An 18155-nucleotide genomic window follows, 5' to 3' on the forward strand; every position below is an offset into this window, starting at 1 on the left:
CTTAATATGATGAAATGTATATTTACAATCCAGAAATGTGCTGGTACACTAATGAGTTGTAGAGTTTAAATTTGATCTGGTAAGCCTATTTGGACTTGAGTATATTGGTTTTGCATGACACAATAAGAAAATTAATTCAATCAAAGTATGAAGTAACGAGAAAATGGAAATACTGAAAGTGAGCACCTCTCTACATACCACAGGCTATACTTAAGTCAAATCACCAGTTACTTTCCAACATTTTCTCCTGATGACCATACATGCCCAAACTGACATTTACAATATCTGCAACATCTTTTCGCAACCAAAACAAAAAACAAAAAACAAAAACAAACCCCAAACCAAAAAAACAAACAAAAAACAAATCCTGAGCAGCGAGTGTCTGGTCGACGTCACGTCCGGTACACACTACGACATATATCCTCTCAGGTGAGGCTGGATAATCACGCTGTCAGATGATGTTTTTCGGTGCGTTTGTTTCCGTCAGAGCTGCACAGATACTCAGGCTAATGTTTCAGGAAAAAAGTTTGTTGAAGAAATTGATGTGTTTTGTATCCTCCTCATCGCAGCTCCCAGGTTAATAATGACGGAGTATTTTTTAATTATTTTTTTTTTTACCGGTGGTAGGCATTTGCCATTTGTACTAACGTGTAGGCTACTGTGTGCAGCCAGGTAGTGAGCAAACATTAGCTGTGTGGATAAAAATGTTTTTTATAAAAAAAACAAAATAATAAAAAAAAACTGAGTTTACAACAGAACAGATATCAATTTCAAACATCACAGCAAAAAGAAATAGAAAATAATTTAAAAAAAAAACAACCGATGTTGGGAATGTTTAGTTTCATCGCCTTTGACTTCTGACTGTTTGTAAAACCTGCTGGTGTTCCTTCAAAAGCATGTTTACAGATATTCACACAATACCGGGGTGTTTTTAAATATTTGTTTCCAACTCTATAAACAAATCATAAACAGCAGTCAAAGTGAACACTTTAAAAAAAAAAATTTTTTAAAAGTAATATCTCATTCTCTACCTACAATTATGTGTAAGAATATCATTCTATATTTGACAAGTCAGTTAGGGCTTCAAAGTTAATGTACTTAGTTTTAAATCATCACTGGTGTTTTCTTTGGTTTTCACCTCTTGGCAAATTAGGTCCCGAGCAGTGGGTAATAATGATTATTGATTTTAGAGATATAAATATGCCTGTTGTCTTGCACACAGTTCAGTCTATGTCTTTTTTTTTTTTTTTTTTTTTGAATGTTTCAGTTACAATTATCTGCTGGTTGACTGATGTATATTACCACACTGTCGTATCTCAGGTAGGTTGCTGACTTTCTACCGGTCTCTACGGGCAGCCGGTGCTCAGGCCCGACATCCATGATAATCACAGTGTATTTCCCGGGTGACCTGGGGTGCCTCAGGGGAATGGCCTCTTAGTAATACCTGCTCAAACCCCACACAGTAGTTTCCACATAATAGCTGGTGTCAGGCTCTAAGCAGGTGTTTACTACTCTTCTTTGCGACCGAGCCGAGTCCATGTGGCTCATTGTCTCCGGTGGCACATTGCTCTTCATGTTTATCAAAGGTAGAAGTGGTAAGTGCAATGATAGCAATGTCCCTGCTGGATTCCTGCGGAGGTTGAAATGGTCAGATGATGAATGTTTTTCTTATAATTGGAACGGTATTTGTTTGCTGTTAGTTGAGGGCTGACGGCAGACGAAAGGAAGTAATATTCATCTTCGTGGACATTTCGTCTTTTACCTCACCTCTGACTAGACTTGGACTCCCACTAGCTCTGCATATACAATGTCTTTGGGTCGTGGTCTGAAGGTTACGATGAGACACATGGAGTGTTTACATGATTGATCTTTTATGACAGCTACCTTCTCTCTTTTTCATATACATTAAGAGCATCTCTGCACTCTGCCCACCAAGGTTGTCTTGTTTTCCCTGCACCCAAGTCACACCGTCATTGACATTCCCCCCTCCTCCCCCCCCCCCCCATTAACCTCTCATGGCCAGTTTCCACTGAAGCAAGGGCAGATCTATTGTACCACAGAGTGTGCTGAAGGGTTTTCTAGGTCGACAAGCTCGCACAGCTGAGATGGAGAGAAGGAAGAAGGACATCCAGGACAAACTGGGTTCCTTTAACTCCTTAGGGACAACCAAACATTTCCTCCAAGAACATGAATTTGAATCTTGCAATATGAAAAGCCGTATTATTTTTAGACTGAGCGCCCTGATAAGTCTCTCTGCAATAAGGTCGGTATCCGAGCCAACAATAAAACAGCAGATGTCATTTTGTTAGAAAACAGGCAGCGTGTGCTCATCAACTCAGAGCTACTTACTCAGCAAAATGCACCTCTGCAATGAGCAGCTTCCTGCTCAGTACAATATATAAACCCTGGGGCAAAACACCAGCTCTCCCCAAACTCCAGTATTATTTCCTAAAAGAACGTATCACTCAGGAATATGATAAGCTGTTGCACAAATGATGCAGATGACAGCAATCATCCCAGTTTGTCAACTGCAGCGTCTTTGGGCTGGTAATCTATTAGACTGACTGCAGCAGCTTTATGTTTGTTTACTCACTGTGCACAAGTTCACAGCATGAAATACAGCCACACAGCAGTGGTATAAAAGGAGTAATACAATTTAAAGTCGACATATATATACTCCCTGTCAAGTGCACATGCTTGATGTGAGGTGTTCCATGTCAACATGCTGTATATCACCTGAAATCAACTGTTGAAAAAGCCACTGCCAGATGTAAATAATGGAAGCAGGTGAAGTGAAACATCAACATCTTTTTTTCTTTTGGGGGAGGGGGGGTTTGTTGTTGTTGTTGTTGTTGTTGTGAGGGCAAGTTCTTGGTCAAGGTTTTATTTGTTTTGGTCTCTGTGAGGCGAGACATGTCTGGTTTGGAAGTGAGTGTCGTGTAAGATGATACAAAAAGTATATGGGAATATGGGAATATTCAAATATGGATATCTCATTCACAAAATATGGGTCGTCGATTCGGTGTCCCAACAAAACGCCACCATGTTTCACTGAAGGTTTGATACACTGCAGTATGATTCTCTCTCCTGTTTGTCTCCTTGCGTGAACCCTTCAGTTTATCCCATATACCATATAGAATATTAATGAACAGATATCTGGCTTCAGACATAAATGCGGTATGAACTCAAATAGCTGTTTTCAGTTCTACTTTTAAGTGTGGTGGTGTGCAACATCATATTGTTCACGGTAATATTGGTATAGGTTAATGATAAATGATCGTACATTGTGATAATGGCAATGTCTCAATTTGTTGACATAATAATGTCATACCATTATGGAGTGTGACAGTATGATGCCACGCGTCTAATGTATGCTCAGGAACAACAAGCACGGCTGAAATTGACTATATTTTACACAAAATATGGATCTCATGAGTAATTGTTGTTGTTTTCAATTTTTTTTTTGTAGTTTTGCTGAATATTTGAAGGCACACTGTACATTTATGCTGATATATAAAACTAACACTTATTTTGTTGCACTTGTATGGTCTTGAAATAAATAATGGGATATTCTTCTGTATTTTGTTAGAGAATAACAGAAATATCCTGAAATACTGTAATATTATTTTAGGACCATATCGCCCACCTCTGCTAGTGAAGACATCATTGGCCTTAGGTGAAGTTAAATTGTACTTGTTGCCTTAATTTATATTAAAAAACATATTCCAATTGAATTCGTATTACTGCTGACTGCTGATAACCTCATGCACTTTTTTCTTCATGTATGACTAAATATGTGACATTATACGGTAATCAGAAATGTCTTTTATTATTTAAAAGAAACAAATTCAATGAACCGGAATAAATACTAATTTTAATGAGGACATTTTGATCCCCTAAAACGAAAATATGTTTCAGTTTGTTTGGTCTTAAACACCGGGTCTCGTACATTTCTCTCGCCTTGAAAGAAAATCTGTACATTTGTGCTGTTTGCAGGGATTTGTCGGCTCGTTCCTGGCTCAGGTGCACAGACCGCGGCCGACAGGTTGATGTTGTCTCTCTCTCTTTCCGAGCCGTGATCCAGCTGGACATGACGGACATTCCAGTGTGCTGTGTAAGTCATGAGCAGCCTGATCATATATTATTCATCACGCTCTTCGTGAAGAGGCTCTCCATCCTCTTTTATCTCTCCATCTCCTGGCATTTTACTTTCTCTCCCTCTCTCTGCCCCCCCCACCCCCCTCCTCCTTCTTAATTCATCAGCACCCGTTACGATAGCAAAGAATAGCCTCACTCTGTTTAACAGTAATAATGTAAATCTCTCTCATCCACAACTGCTTTTTACTATTTGTCCCTGATCCCCCCCCCTCCCCCCATCTGTTACTTGTAGCTCTCTTTTAGTTGTTTGTCCTCCGTCAGATGTACAGTATCATACATGATCGGTTTCAGTAGGGGTTTTCTACAAGGGCACTGAAGGTGGAAGCTGCCATGATTCAAAAGAGTAATAATTTCTGCTGGCAAACAAACATGCAGCGGGGCAGAGCCACAGGCCACAGCAGTGCTGAGGTTGCCCTCCTGCGGCGCCCTCCTTGTCATCCTCACCTGCCACTGAGCTCCCGGTTGCCATGCCAATCCACTACAACCTCGCCTGTGGCCCAGTGCAGCTTCATCATTAGCTGATGTTGTCACAAGGGAGATGTTTCAAGTGTTCGCTCTCATCTCTCCCTTCCAGTCTCTCTTTCTTTTCTCGCATCGCCAGCGCCACCCTCCCCGATCTTACACCCCCCCCCCCACCCCTCCACCTCCACCTCCTCCACCGCCTCCCCACCCCTCCATTCCTGGTACAATAGATGCTTCAAGCATTTCTCCGCCCACCCTCTTGTTAGCTCGTGTGCGGAGCCCCCATACAGGACCGTGTCCCTGGACTCCCCTTTACCATATCATGAGATGTGCCCTGAGGCGTGTAGCAATGCAGCGTGCCGCCTGCGTCTTTAAGAGGAGAGAGAGAGAGAGAGAGAGAGAGAGAGAGAGAGAGCATAATGTGTAATGGGGAGGAAATAAGGCATGGAGAGAGCAAGTGAGAGAGACTGGGTGAGGGAGTGTGAATTTGTCATTGGCAAAATTTGTGCTTCACTCTTAGCTGTGTGCGGAGCATCCCCGCACCGGCATGCACAGTCTTCCGGAGCTCACACTGCTGAAGAGTACGCCCATCTCTTCTCTCTCTCTCTCTCTCACACACACACACACACACACACACACACACACACACACACACACACACACACACACACACACACACACACACACACACACACACACGCTCGTACACTCACACACGTGCTCGCAGTCACACACGCGCAGTGCTGTCAGGAGCGCCGCTGCTGGACCACAGCCATCTCGCGGAAAGGAGGTTCCGGCGGAGGGAAGAGAAAGCCAGAGCGAGACAAAGGGAAAGGAGGACGGTTGAAGGCGAGGAGCGAATAGGAGCGCGGGGACCGGCACAAGGAAGGAGACCCGGCGCTTTGTGAAGACCAGAAAGCGAGGAACAGGAGGAGGGAGGAGGAAAGAGAGGGGGAAAAAAAAAAAAAAAAAAAAAAAAGAGGAGGAGGGAACAGGAAACGCGATCACTTTCAGCTGCAGCGGTCCGTGTCGCAGCATGGGCAATGCACCATCCCAAGGCATGTCAACCCTATCTCTATGCATACTTGTGTAGCAGGTATTTTGTTTGCTTCCGCGTGCGGTGCGATCCAGCCAGCTGTCTGTCCTCCTGTCACTCTGTGAAAGCAGGGGATAGGGGTTGGGCTGAGGGCTGGTGGTGAGCGGCGTTGCTTGAGGAGAGTGATGCTGAAAGGTAGCATCAGTTAACGGGTAGTGGGTGAGGAGCGGATGGAGGCTTGTTGAATGGGGATGAGGGTACTGGAAAACACTGGGTGGAGGCACCATGTGTGGGAGCAGCAAGAAATGGGAGGGGTGGTGGGGTGGTGCAGCAGAAGTACCATCAGTGAAGCAGGTGGTGTCGGTGGGTGTGAGTCTGTGTGTTTGTGTGTGTGTGTGTAAGAGAGAGGGAGGTGACTCGTGAGAGATATTTTTGTTTTGTGTGTAGTTGAGCGGGAGAGTGTGATTGTGTCGGTGTTTGTTGGTGTGTTGGTTACAGCTGCTGCTGTCAACCACATGGACAACCTCTGGGGAATGAGGCACTTCGGTGTGTGTGTGTGTGTGTGTGTGTGTGTGTGTGTGTGTGTGTGTGTGTGTGTGTGTGTGTGTGTGTGTGTGTGTGTGTGTGTGTGAAAGACAGCGAGACACTTAAGAAACAAAGATGAATAAGACAAATAAAAACATGGTGGCTGTAATAGTAGCTTAATGAGGAGACTTGGCAGCTCCGCCTTGAGTGAATGGGGGATGGTATTGTAAATGGATGAACGTGTGGGTCAACTCCCTAATGTGATGCTCTTGCTATTCCCTCCGGGCCTCTGCATCTCTGTTTTTTTTTTCTTCTTTCTTTTAATCTCTCTATTTCACCCTCTTTCATGGCCCTTAATGTGAATTAATCGTCGCAAGTTATGCAGCGTGAACAAGCTGTGGTTTAAAAATGAACTGAAGCGCTCTGATTCCCGATGAGAGGCAGGCAAATGTGTCTGTATGTGTTGGAATATTCTGCGTGTGTTTGCATTTGTTTACAAGAGCTGCATTTCAAGAAGAGGAAACAATTGGAAATGAACACAAGTGCTGAGGGAAACGTGGGAAGGGTGTGTGGTAAAGTTGAAGTAGGAAAGAAGTGCAGAGAATATACTTGAGACACTCCTGGGGTGGCGACGCTCTCTGACGAGCAACAGAAGAAAAGTATCCACACTTAAGATGCAAAGAAATAAAGAGAGAGGAAGAGGATAAATGCTCACTTCTCGGAGAGAAGGACAACGCCACACAGCTCAGGGAATTCATCCACACTAGTTTCCCTCTCTAACGCCTCATTCTCCCTCACCTTTTCCACCTCCTCTCTTCCTCCCCTCCTCTTCATCGCTTGCTTGCCTCTCACTAAACTAAGGGACAGTCTGGTTGCTAGTGGGGAGAAGGGAAGACAAGAGACAGAGGATATGAAGGACGGGGAAAGAATGAAAGGAAGTTCCAAAGAACAAAAGAACAAAAAAGGGTTTATTCGTAGATGGACAGGTAAGTTGCGATGCAGAGGTCTTTCTCGGGCCAGCGGCGACATAATTCGTTTTAACAGTGCTGAGTGCCTAAAGGAGGCTCAACAGGGGAATAGTAAACCAACTTATTTAATCGTGAACTTTTTTTTGATGTTCGGTGGAGAATAGTGATGCCTTCAACCTTTCTGGTCAGATTTTTGGCTGTTTTTTTGTGTTTGTTTTTTGTTGCTGTTTTCCAGATGACCTTTTGAAGGGTTTCATTTCCCCAAGCTGATATTTCAATTCTTTTGTCAGACACTCTCATCTGACTCTTTAAACGCAGAGGAAATCGGCTTGAGGCTCAGGTGAGGGCAGAGACAAGCTGCAGTGGCATGAAACCTGTTTCGCTGGCCACTGATCTGTATGTATATATATATATATATATATTGGAGTTTTTGCTTTATCACTGTAAAGCTTGTCCTTGGAGTTCTGTCTGTAGTCAGTGTCTATCTTAGAGGGATTGACACGGATTAGGCTGAATGCGAACCCATGGGCATTTTATCTAAAACAGACAATAGAGTTGGCTGAATGTTTTGAGCAGCGAGTTCTTTTTCCACAGAAGCACAGCAGTTTTGAATAATTTGCTGAAACAAAAGGTTTCCAAGCGTATAGACCTGCAGTATTCAGGAGTGTCATTGCTGATGGTGGCTTTTGTAAGTACTAATTGAACATAATGCAGCCAAAGACCAATCTAATTGCATTGAAGCCACCAGCGAAGCAGCAATTTACCAGATCAGGCTTAGCTAAGTTGGCCATTAAAAAAAAGTATGGCATTTACATTTGTTAGTCCAACTTTAACCGCTGCCTATAACTGCAAATAGAAGCATCTTTATAAGCCCATTACAGAGTTTTACCAGTTCACACTGCAAGGCTAAACCATGAAGAATAGATTAAGCAGAGTCGAGCATTAAGCCCAGTATTATCCTGCCGGAGAGCTAATGCTTATCGTCATATTGCCATTGTGCAGCGACTGTAGATCCTGGTAGCTTTATGCCTCCATGCTACACCTAGTATGTTCAGCGGAGGTTTATGTCAACACACATGTCTGTCTATATGCTGATCCTCTCTGGTGAGGCAAAGCCAGAGTCGTGTCTAGGAGGGGCCCGCAGTGTTTGAGAGGCTGTTACACTGCATGCTGAAGTGATTTTCATGGCATATGAAGGGAGAGTAGTGGCAGAGACGTGGAACATGGCAAGGCTCTACATGACGTGTTGAAGAAAGTGATGGCATCTCATCCTATGCTCTCTAGATAAAAGTGTAGGATAAATTGAGTTCAGTCCAGTTCCCTTTGAACTAAGACTAAGAGAGTCTGAGGCGATGTTGATGACCTCTTGGCCACGGCAGCTTTGCTGTCATTTCTTTGATGTGTTTGGAATCGGACCACAGAAAAATGTGGAGGAGTTTGTCTTGACGTTGGCACTATTTCGACACAGGACGGTCTACTGCAGGAGGGTGGATGTGGAAGAATAAACCTGTAAATCTGGTCGTTAATTTCAGTCGAAGATTGGGCTCACATTGATAAATTCACAATAACTGACGCAAGCTATGCAAATATAGTAAACAAAGAAAATGAGCAGATAAATGCTTTTAACAGAACCGGTTTTGTTTTAAACCCAGGTGCTCAGCCAGGCTGTTTCCCATCTTTTCCTTTCAATGGTGAAAGCAGAGACAGGTGGACTGTACCGGGTCATGTCATCGTGTGCCCGTCAGATATTTATCTAGCATGCAAGGACACAACCTCAATTGAACCACATTATATCCTTGCCTTTGTTGAAGTCTATTTAGGCCCGGATCAAATCACCAAGTAATATGAGTGTTTGATAGAATCGTCTTTTTACCAAACTGTTCCCCCGATCCTTTAAACGTCTTTTATTGACAGCAGTGATGCACACTGTGGATCTCATGTTTGTGGAGTCACTGTTTTGTACTTATGCACCTGCTTATTCCCTTGGTCTGTGCCACACAAAGCCCCATGAATGCTGCCTCGTGATTGGCTAATGATGATGCAATGTTTTATGGCAGGGGAGCTGCATGTTTTGAGGGCATTTCTCAAGTAATTGACCCTGCTGGGAATAGCTCTGCCCGAGTTGTACTGATGTTGAAGTAAATTGGCGAAACAAAATATTAACATGATGTGCCGACTCCACACCTACACACATATAGCCACAACCTCTCGTTCATAAAAGGGGGTTGAGCACATCATGATTGTGTGATGAGAAAAATCCCTGACTTCTCTGTCCAAACCGGGAAGCTGTTTAGCTTTGATTCATGCTGTGTCGTCATCACAGCAGGTTGTAGCAGGGCTGCACCAACATACGTTTCTCCCAATGTGTACTTTACATTAGCGTATGAGGAATGACTATATGATATACAGTACATGCAGCAATTAAGCGACTGATTGATCCATGCTTCAACAGAATATAATTGTTCTGTGAAAAATTGAGCATTCAACAACCTAAAAAAGCCTTCACGTCTCATTTTTGGAGTCATTGTATTTTCTTAGGTTTCTCCTGCTTGGCAGGGATTCCTTAATGGAAACCAAGGTTGCGTTTGAAACACTAAAACCTTTGTGAATGGCTTGTGCTTTTTACTCTAGGCTTTTGTGGCCCATATGATGAATCTCTCACAGCTGCAGTGGTAAGCACACTAAGCTTTCAAGGTCATTGAATGATTCAAGAGTTTAAATATTACATGCATTTATCAAAGGTCCTTGTTTCTACGCCACAACTATGTGCGTGACTGAGTTTGATATCCGTGCTTAATGATCGAAAGGAGAATATGAGCCATGTGTGATTTCATGTTTTATGAAATAGATGCACCAAAAAAAATACAGTAAAATTCAATGCAAGAGTGATTTTCAGCTTGTGATAAAAAATGTTTTAATTCCATTTAATTTTGACCTTTTAAGCCTTTTGAATTCAAGCAAAGCAAAGAGAAGAGCAATATTGAATATTTACTCACTATGGCTTTCTGATAAATGATAGTTATTTGTCCAATTTATTTATCTAAAAAAAACATGTATGTTGTTGGTGTTACTGCATAGTGGTGAAAATGACTTTTTTGTACCCATTTGTTAATAATTTTATTTCCACTTATGGAGTGGACGTGGGTGGAGGTAAACATGTTTTGCTAAAAGATGATGCTTTGTCATTGGAAAAGATGTAGCCAATTTGCATTAAAGTAAATTCAGTGTCTTTGTCAATCTCTTCAAAATTCTTTGTTTCTGCTATCAGCCCCATTAATTCAGTGATGGTAGGCTGCACAGAGTTTTTAATGCCACAGCAATCCCTGTTGCTGTATTTAAAATGACTTGTGAATTCATCACAGATATACTGACTTTACATTCGTGAAAAAAAGCATGGAGCTCCTAACACACATATTTTCTTGAAATTGTATACATAAATTTAAATCCAAAATGTTTCCTTCATAGCTCTGTTTGCAAAGTTATCCAATCAGCGTTGGTATCCTTCAATTGGGGATTAAATACTTTGCCAGCTATGTTTACTTATGCCAACTGATTAAAAAACGTTAATCCCCTGTTACAAATTCTGAAAGTAAGTATTAATGTTACAGCCAGCTAACAGGGTGTTTCACCATTAATTGTGTGTATTTTGTCAGGTTATTTGAATTGGCAGGCTAATAGTATGCAAAAGCACAACATTAGGTTAACAGCAGATATCTTCTATAATCTCTAAAGCACTTGATGACGATGTTAAAATGAACCAGAAACACTTTCATCTTTTTCTGAGCTCATTTTCCTACTGCACTGAGGGATAGCCAACTTAAAACTGTGTCTTAAATAAATGAGTGGATCGGGACATGGTCTTCACTTTTAAAGTGTCCTTTGAAACACTTCCGTTGTCGTTTGGTGTAACTGCAGCACATTTCTGTGATGTGCTGTGATGCCTATATTTGCGGCGTGTTTCTGAAATGTGTCAAGTGGTCTGATTTTTTTGAGTGCGTTTTCTAAATGCTGTGCATGTGTTGTCAAATTGATGACGTTCTTCTAATTTGCATGTGATTTTTTTTGCATGTGCGTTGAGCTCTCAGAGTCCTATAATTTCTACTTACTTTAACATGAATAAAACTCTATAATTGTCCTTCACCTACTGTCACTTCCTGTCAGCTGTAAAGTCTGAACTCTAATCAAGTTGGATCGTGGCCTTCTCTGTATCTGCTAATGGGGCTGGCTGCAGCCAGTTTGTTATAATTCCAAAAAGAGCAGAAAATGACAGTAAAATTACCCCCATAGCAGCTTGTACAACATGTTCCCAAAACGATGGCACTGCGAGTCCAAGAGAATCATATTTACTTCATTATCCGCAAGACTTTTCCTGTTCACAGGGCTCTAGTTGGCCCACAGTGATCTGTTGGAGAAGTCTAGCTGCCCTAATGTGCTCTTAAAAGCCCCAGCCTGCGACTCATAAAAACAACTTGTCGTATATTAAGGTGTTCTGTAGTGAGACATAACAAAATGGACCCTAAATCAAAAAGAGCTTTTTGCTGACTATTCTAGAGAATGAGTGCTACAGAGCTGCTTTGTGCTACAGCAAGAGAATGGAAGAAGAAAAAAAAAAAAACAAACACAACGACATTTGCAAGTGGTGTTGTAATGTAATGGCAAGATAATGAGAGCACATCTTGGCATATCAGGAATGTAGAATTCAGCTTTTCCATTTGTTGGCTGTTTAAAAATATATTGGTCGATTAAAATGTACCCTAGCAGTAATTACCGTGCTTCTCGACAGTATTTGAAAGCAGCATCTGTTTTCTGCTATAGTGACAGTTGGTACAGTGCAGATCAATGTGTGCGAATACAGAAAATAATGAGGTAAATATTTAAATTTGGTTGGCAAAAGGCACTCGTTTTATTCCAGAACTTGGCTATTTTGTTCAGTGATTAATGGTCACTTTTTGCCCTCTTGGGATCTGTGAAAAATTTCACTGGTGCAGACATTGGAAGTAAAACTTCACCAGCTAAAAGGCTAGTCATCCAATCAAATGCAGAAATATAGACTTCATCACTGCGAGGCTGCGTTGTTTCTCCTCATCCTCCACTCTCCACCGAGCCTCTGGCAATCAAGCACACACATGATTGACAGCATGCACAGTAATCCCACTGTCAGTATTTTCAGGATAGTAGTGTGACATCTTACTCAATTCATGTTCTCCCACTGCACTTTTACTAAATGAAGATGTAATGTTATGTGTGTGCATGTGTATTTTAAGGTTTATTTTACTTTTTTAATTAAATAACCTCTGATGTATCAAACAATAATATACTGGATCAAATTCCTGCTGTACACAATGCTGGGTCTCAACATGTGAAATAACCACACCTTCAGACTGTTAGCCATTCCGATCTAATAGATATTAATAACCAGCAGACTGTACTAAAGAAGTTCAATCCAGCAAATGATTAGCTAATGCACATAACCTCTGTGAGGTCACTCATAGGTTTCCTGAAGAGTGCTTTTGAAGCTCAGTGTGGGTGGCTCCGGTTATCACCATTTTGGCAGTGCCTGACTCCGGCTAACTCCGGGCTAACCCCAAAATGGGCTGAGAGGTGGAGCGTAGGTGGAGCTGAGGCAAGCCGAATTAAACCTGGTTGCTGAAACTATAGCCCCATGGTAAGTCTGGCTCCGACTGAACCCTGCACACACCAGCTTCTAAACTATGATGGCACCCACCTGTTACTCAAAGCAGCTCAGCCCAATTGTGCGCAACTTATTACACCATTATCACCAATTTGGTAAACGGGTGAGTCATAACAAAATGTACTTCCCGTGCAGTTGTCATGAATGAGGAAATTAACTACAGTAACCAAAAAAAAATTTTGTGGCTTGTAAACATGTTTATTTTTACTCTAAAGTTGGTTATTTTAACATTGTGCGCGTTGGCTTCTTTTTCCAGCCCCAAAAGGTTTCTGCTTGGTTCGGACTAGAAACAAGGAGTTCCCAGCTAACCTGACTTTGTCCAAATGTAACAAAATGTGCCAGCCAGCACCTCTAAAACTGATTGTCACTCTTGTTGAATCTTTAAAAACAAAATTGAATCATAAATCAGTTCTGCAAGGGTGCTTATTGTTCTATGTAACAATAATCATCCAGGTGTTTTATTCATTGCAAGTAAGCCTTTGAGACGTTGAAATTTCTTCTGTCGGAGCAGCGACTGTCTGTTTTATCAGTTGGGTATCAGTTTCCCTCTTTATTGCTTTCTCTTCACTGACTCACACACACACACACCTCAGTAAAGACTGGAAAATTAAATACAAATCCCAGGCCAATGTTAATATTTTTTAAATGCTCCCCGGCCACGTTATTAGGCACAGCGATGCAACGTAATACAATCCAGCACGACATACCTGCCACAAATTGTACACTCAGTAAGACTGTAGAGGTAAAGGTATTGCTAAATTGTATTGGACTATATACACAGAGTGTATGCAGTATGTGTGCCTAATTTTAAATGTTTTGGTCTTGTTTTCAGATTAAAGGCCAATTTTAGCCTTTAGTTTTGTGTCATTTTCCATAATTCTTCATCTTTTAAAACTGGAAAAAGAATAAGAGTCCAATTTTTTTTAATTTTTTTTTTTAAAAATGTACCAATCCATTTATAAGCTTTGTGTACCAGGAGGCTATTTTGTGTATCTGTACGTGCAGGTACACCCACACCTCCAAAACCAAACAGATTCTCTTCTTGTGGAACAAAGAGGTATGACATCCGCGTGAGTCTCACCTGGTGTTTCGTTGTACCTGAAATAGCAGCGCACACTCTGCTTTTAATATTCAGTGGAAATGGGGCACATAGTGTCAGGTTCAAATACATGCGCTTCCTCCCTGCATGGGACAGCAGCAGCAGTCTCAACATAGGAAATGCAGATCATGTTGCACTGTTATCATTCCCACAAGGTTCTGTTTTGTTACGTGGACACATTTTTTTGTGGTCATTATTAAACATTTAAGAGCAGGTGAATGCTTAAAAGGGTTCGAAGCAAGTTGAGCTGAATCACTTACGAACCTGTCAGCTCCTGAGTGTAGGGAGAGCCTGATTTAGCTCATATTTCAGATACCTCTGGGCTAAAGACTCCTTTCTGGCATCTGCGTTACTTTACAAAGGGTGCTGAATTGCGAGACATGAGAAAGCCTGAAAGAGGGAAGTAGCTTTACCCTAAAACATGCCCAGAAAAAAGGGAGAAAATGAAGAAAGTGGGAAGAGTTAGAGGAAATGAAGATGGTGGTGTTAGTGAGGTGCTAGCAGAAGCTGTAATAGTCCTCTTTCTTCTCAGTCACACTGTTTCCTCCTACGTTCTCCTCCCATCACTTCTGATTTTCATTCTGGAGATGTTCATGCAGGAATACAAAGCAGGGAGTGCAGACTCTGATGATTTTAGGCAGATTAGCGTCCTTCTGCTTCTGATGGGATCCAAATTTTCCTCATCTCATTTCGGTCCTCGTCCCGATAGACTCCTTCACTCTCTCCCTCTTTGCCCTTCTTCTCCACGTTCAGACTAAAGGTTGATTTGCCAAACTGTAACGAGAGATTTAGAATCTCTGCGTGAATTGAAGCATCAAATATGTGTGCATAGCCTTGGGGTTTGGCTACAATTTAGATTTCCATCTTCGCTCTGCTCCAATCAGCATTTAAACCTCTATCACATTTGCCGTCAGCTGTGCACCAGTCTCAATCTGTTAAATCACTCGTTCATTTAGACATGTCCTTGTTTGTGTGGTCTTTGCTACACCTCCTTGTATGATTGCAAGTCTGTGCAGTAAGAAAAGCTCTGCTCTGCTGGAACTTTCTGGATCACTTTTCATTTCCTTCCTCATTTTCCCCACTAGGAGCTACCCTTCTCACAAGGAAACCAATTCCCACGTTATCACCCACTAATATACATGTAATGAGTTGTAACCGGCTGAGATGCAGATATGGACTTGCTTCATCCAGGAGTCCAGCCAAGCTTCAAAAATGGATTTTCTGTAACGGGGATCACTGCAGTCACAAACATTGCATGTGAAATTCATGGATGAGGCCAAAGCTGCTGCCATAAACTATTAGAGCAGTGAGTATGAAAAGGTCAGATCTGTATTACCCTGAGACAGACCTGCGTCTTCCTGCTTCATCCGATGCTGCCTGCGTTTTGTATTTTCTCGATCGATTAGCTGTGCAGCGTCCATCTCCTCAGTCGGAGGTATTAATGGAAAACCAAAGGCTTTAATAAAGAACATTTCATTGATGTTTTTGAAACATCATGTGCGACAGCAACACCAGAAAGGCAGGAGAGATGTGTGCACTGTGCAGAGATTTTCTTAAGATTAGGAGCAGAGAGGCTGTTTTATGAACTGTAGTGAGCGGAGGGTGGGAGGGAAACAGGGAGGAAAATGGCTGCTCTGAATATGACTGTTCGTCTGTGATTGTGCGTCGCTTAGTAAGTGTTGCTGGTGGTAGTGAGTCACTCATGGGTCATAATTTCAGCAGCAAGGAGTTGCCGTCTAATGTTTGACCTTGTTCAATAACAGGAGATTTGTTGAGGACTGGACAGAGGTAATCACTGCCAAAGCCGCAGCTCGGCCCATAACTTAGATCAAGGATGTTTGAAGGTTGTCACAGGGTTGGCTCTCTCAACACCATCCCTGAGAAATGACTTTGATATACACGTAATATTAATTGCAAATATGTTTTGAAGGAAATGTAATGCAGGATTTCATTATGAGCATAATGGCAAAATGTTGTTCATTAAATGTGTTTGGCAAAGGTCATGTTTGGGTCTAATACAAAGTCCACAGTGTCTTTAGACACAATATGTTTATTACGTTTTTTAACAAAACCTGGATTTTTATTATTGTTGCCCCCAATCAAAACACAGATGGGATTCAATATATAAAACCAGGCTGTGGTGGCACAAGTGTGACACAATCCATGCAGCGGCTATGTTTGTCATTTTAATATATTTGGAGGAAACAATTTAGTTTACATACATGTCATTTCTAGGTGACAAGCTTTCAAGAAGCAGTAAGCAGTCAATAGTTTATAAATGTGTTTGATTGATTAGTTATTAGAATTCTTGCAGCCTAATCTTCCGTCAGTTGGGTCATTGATTTAATGACTAACCCCTTCTGTACTATATGTTTGAGAAATGAAACCCTTCTAAAGTATATTCCCATGTCGCTGTGGACATTAATGCAAGAACAGGTCTATGTGTTGATTGCTATGTCAGCAGCTCTGAGACAGCACGGTAGTACTTGCTTATCACATCCATGATGCTAACATGCTTGCGAAGACGATGCTAACATGCTGATACTGATCTTTATCATGATCACTATCTTAGTTCGGCGTCTTAGCCTGCATGGATTTGCCAATTAACACTAAATGCAAAGTGCAACTGAGCCTGATGGGAATGTTCATTAGTTTGGAGGGTAATTGGTTGTATAAAAAAATTAGACAGACATTAAGACAGATTTACATTTTGACAAGAAGATCTTTAAGCCAAGTTAAAGGCTCACCAAAATGATTAAAATTCATCCTGAGGGGAACATGAATCTTTGCACTAAGTTTAATGGCAATCCATCCAACCACAAATGTGAACTAATATAGTGCTGGTAGAGAAAAAATTAGGGGATCACAAGAGGATTATTAGGATTTAGCCTTTTAACCTATGATGCCTTGTACCAAATGTTGTGACAGTCCAACCGATATGTCGAGATATTTTTGTGGGAAAGTGAAAAATGTGTGAAAAGTCGGGAGGATTACCAAAGTTATAAAAAGTCATCAACTGGGGGTCTGTACAAACCTTCATGGCAATCCATTCAGTGATTAGAAATAGTTCAGTCTGGGCCAAAGTGGTGCACCAACTGAGCGACCGTCTGACAGTCATGCCATACTGGTGAAAGAAAAACCACATATATTCACATGTAATTATTTACAAATCATTGCACACATGCACCCAACTGTCAGGCACCTAAACGAGTGAAGATGCTCCTCCGTTTACCGAGCCCTACATTGCTCCCACAGTTACTAGGAAACAAGAGGCTCACAGAGCCGGTTGATGAGGCTGTGGAGGTGCAGCGAGGCAGCAGAGCGGCAGCAAGTGGTAACGTGATTATGAGAAGCGAAGCTGTGGGGTTAAATGCTGTATAAACGCTTGATGCTATATACATTGAAATATTACTGTGTTGTACAGTTTGTTGGCATCACCACACTGACTTCATGTGCACCTACTGAGGTCTTTGTTTCGGTTTTGTTCACTGACAATTATTTAATTGCATTGCACATATACATAAGCGCACACATTATCCCCCTCACATCCTGAGCTCCTACACAACCATCCAGAATTATTTTTCTTGTGTCTTTGCTTCGGTCTCTTCCTAAAAAAAAACACGCAGTCCGACTCCCTAGCACTGTAAGCTCATGATAGGTCTGCTGTGATGAATGTATCCACACCCCTAATGACCCCGCTTTCTTTCACACTGATAAACAATGTATTAGCCCCATTGTGCATGCATGCTTCCCGGATCACCCGGCCATACATCAAACAACTAATCTTCCACCAAGCGTTTGGAAGCAGTGCTGCAGTCCTGACCTTATAATCTCTGTCTCTGTGTTACCGCGCTCCCAGATGTATGTTTGTAGTCTGTGTGCATTTGCTTCTAGTTTGAGTGCAAGAATTCAGTGTTCTTCGGCTCTGTTATTCCATCCTCTGCCGTTCGGTGGGTGCGACAGTGACGCTCTTTCAGCCTGCTCATTTTGGTTTGGCAGATGTGCTTTGGCTTGGCCAGGAACTCGGAGCTGGCTATTTGTCCTGAGTTGCAGCTTTCTCTTCTTGGCATAGCAGGGTGCCAAGAGGCCATCACGGTAAAATATCAACTCCACCTTCTAGATGGCAGCAGGAATTGTGCACCAGTAGCTCCAGAACTGCAGAGAGAAGCTCCAGGGTTTGGCAGCAGAGCTCATCCAGCCCAGCCCACTTCCTCC

The 18155-nt window shown here is 42.0% G+C and overlaps 1 protein-coding gene across 10 annotated transcripts in view; it reads left to right on the forward strand.

Annotated features, from left to right (window-relative positions):
- Positions 1-5104: 5104 nt before the first annotated feature.
- Positions 5105-18155, forward strand: part of srcin1a (SRC kinase signaling inhibitor 1a) — a 98343-nt gene continuing 85292 nt past the window's right edge. For 7 of the 10 annotated variants that reach the window (XM_069714747.1, XM_069714750.1, XM_069714756.1 and 4 more), the window contains exon 1: positions 5780-7167. In XM_069714747.1, the coding sequence (XP_069570848.1) occupies positions 7092-7167 (76 nt within the window). In that variant the 5' untranslated portion in view covers positions 5780-7091. Of the gene's footprint in view, positions 5679-5778; positions 7168-18155 lie in introns of those variants that run through there. The other 3 variants (XM_069714753.1, XM_069714755.1, XM_069714748.1) reach the window with 2 other exon arrangements.

The sequence above is a fragment of the Brachyistius frenatus genome, unplaced genomic scaffold (assembly GCF_029030835.1).
Source record: "Brachyistius frenatus isolate BFR_SWC_R1_liver_20210118 unplaced genomic scaffold, ASM2903083v1 Contig_134, whole genome shotgun sequence".
Classification (NCBI taxonomy): Eukaryota; Metazoa; Chordata; class Actinopteri; family Embiotocidae; genus Brachyistius; species Brachyistius frenatus.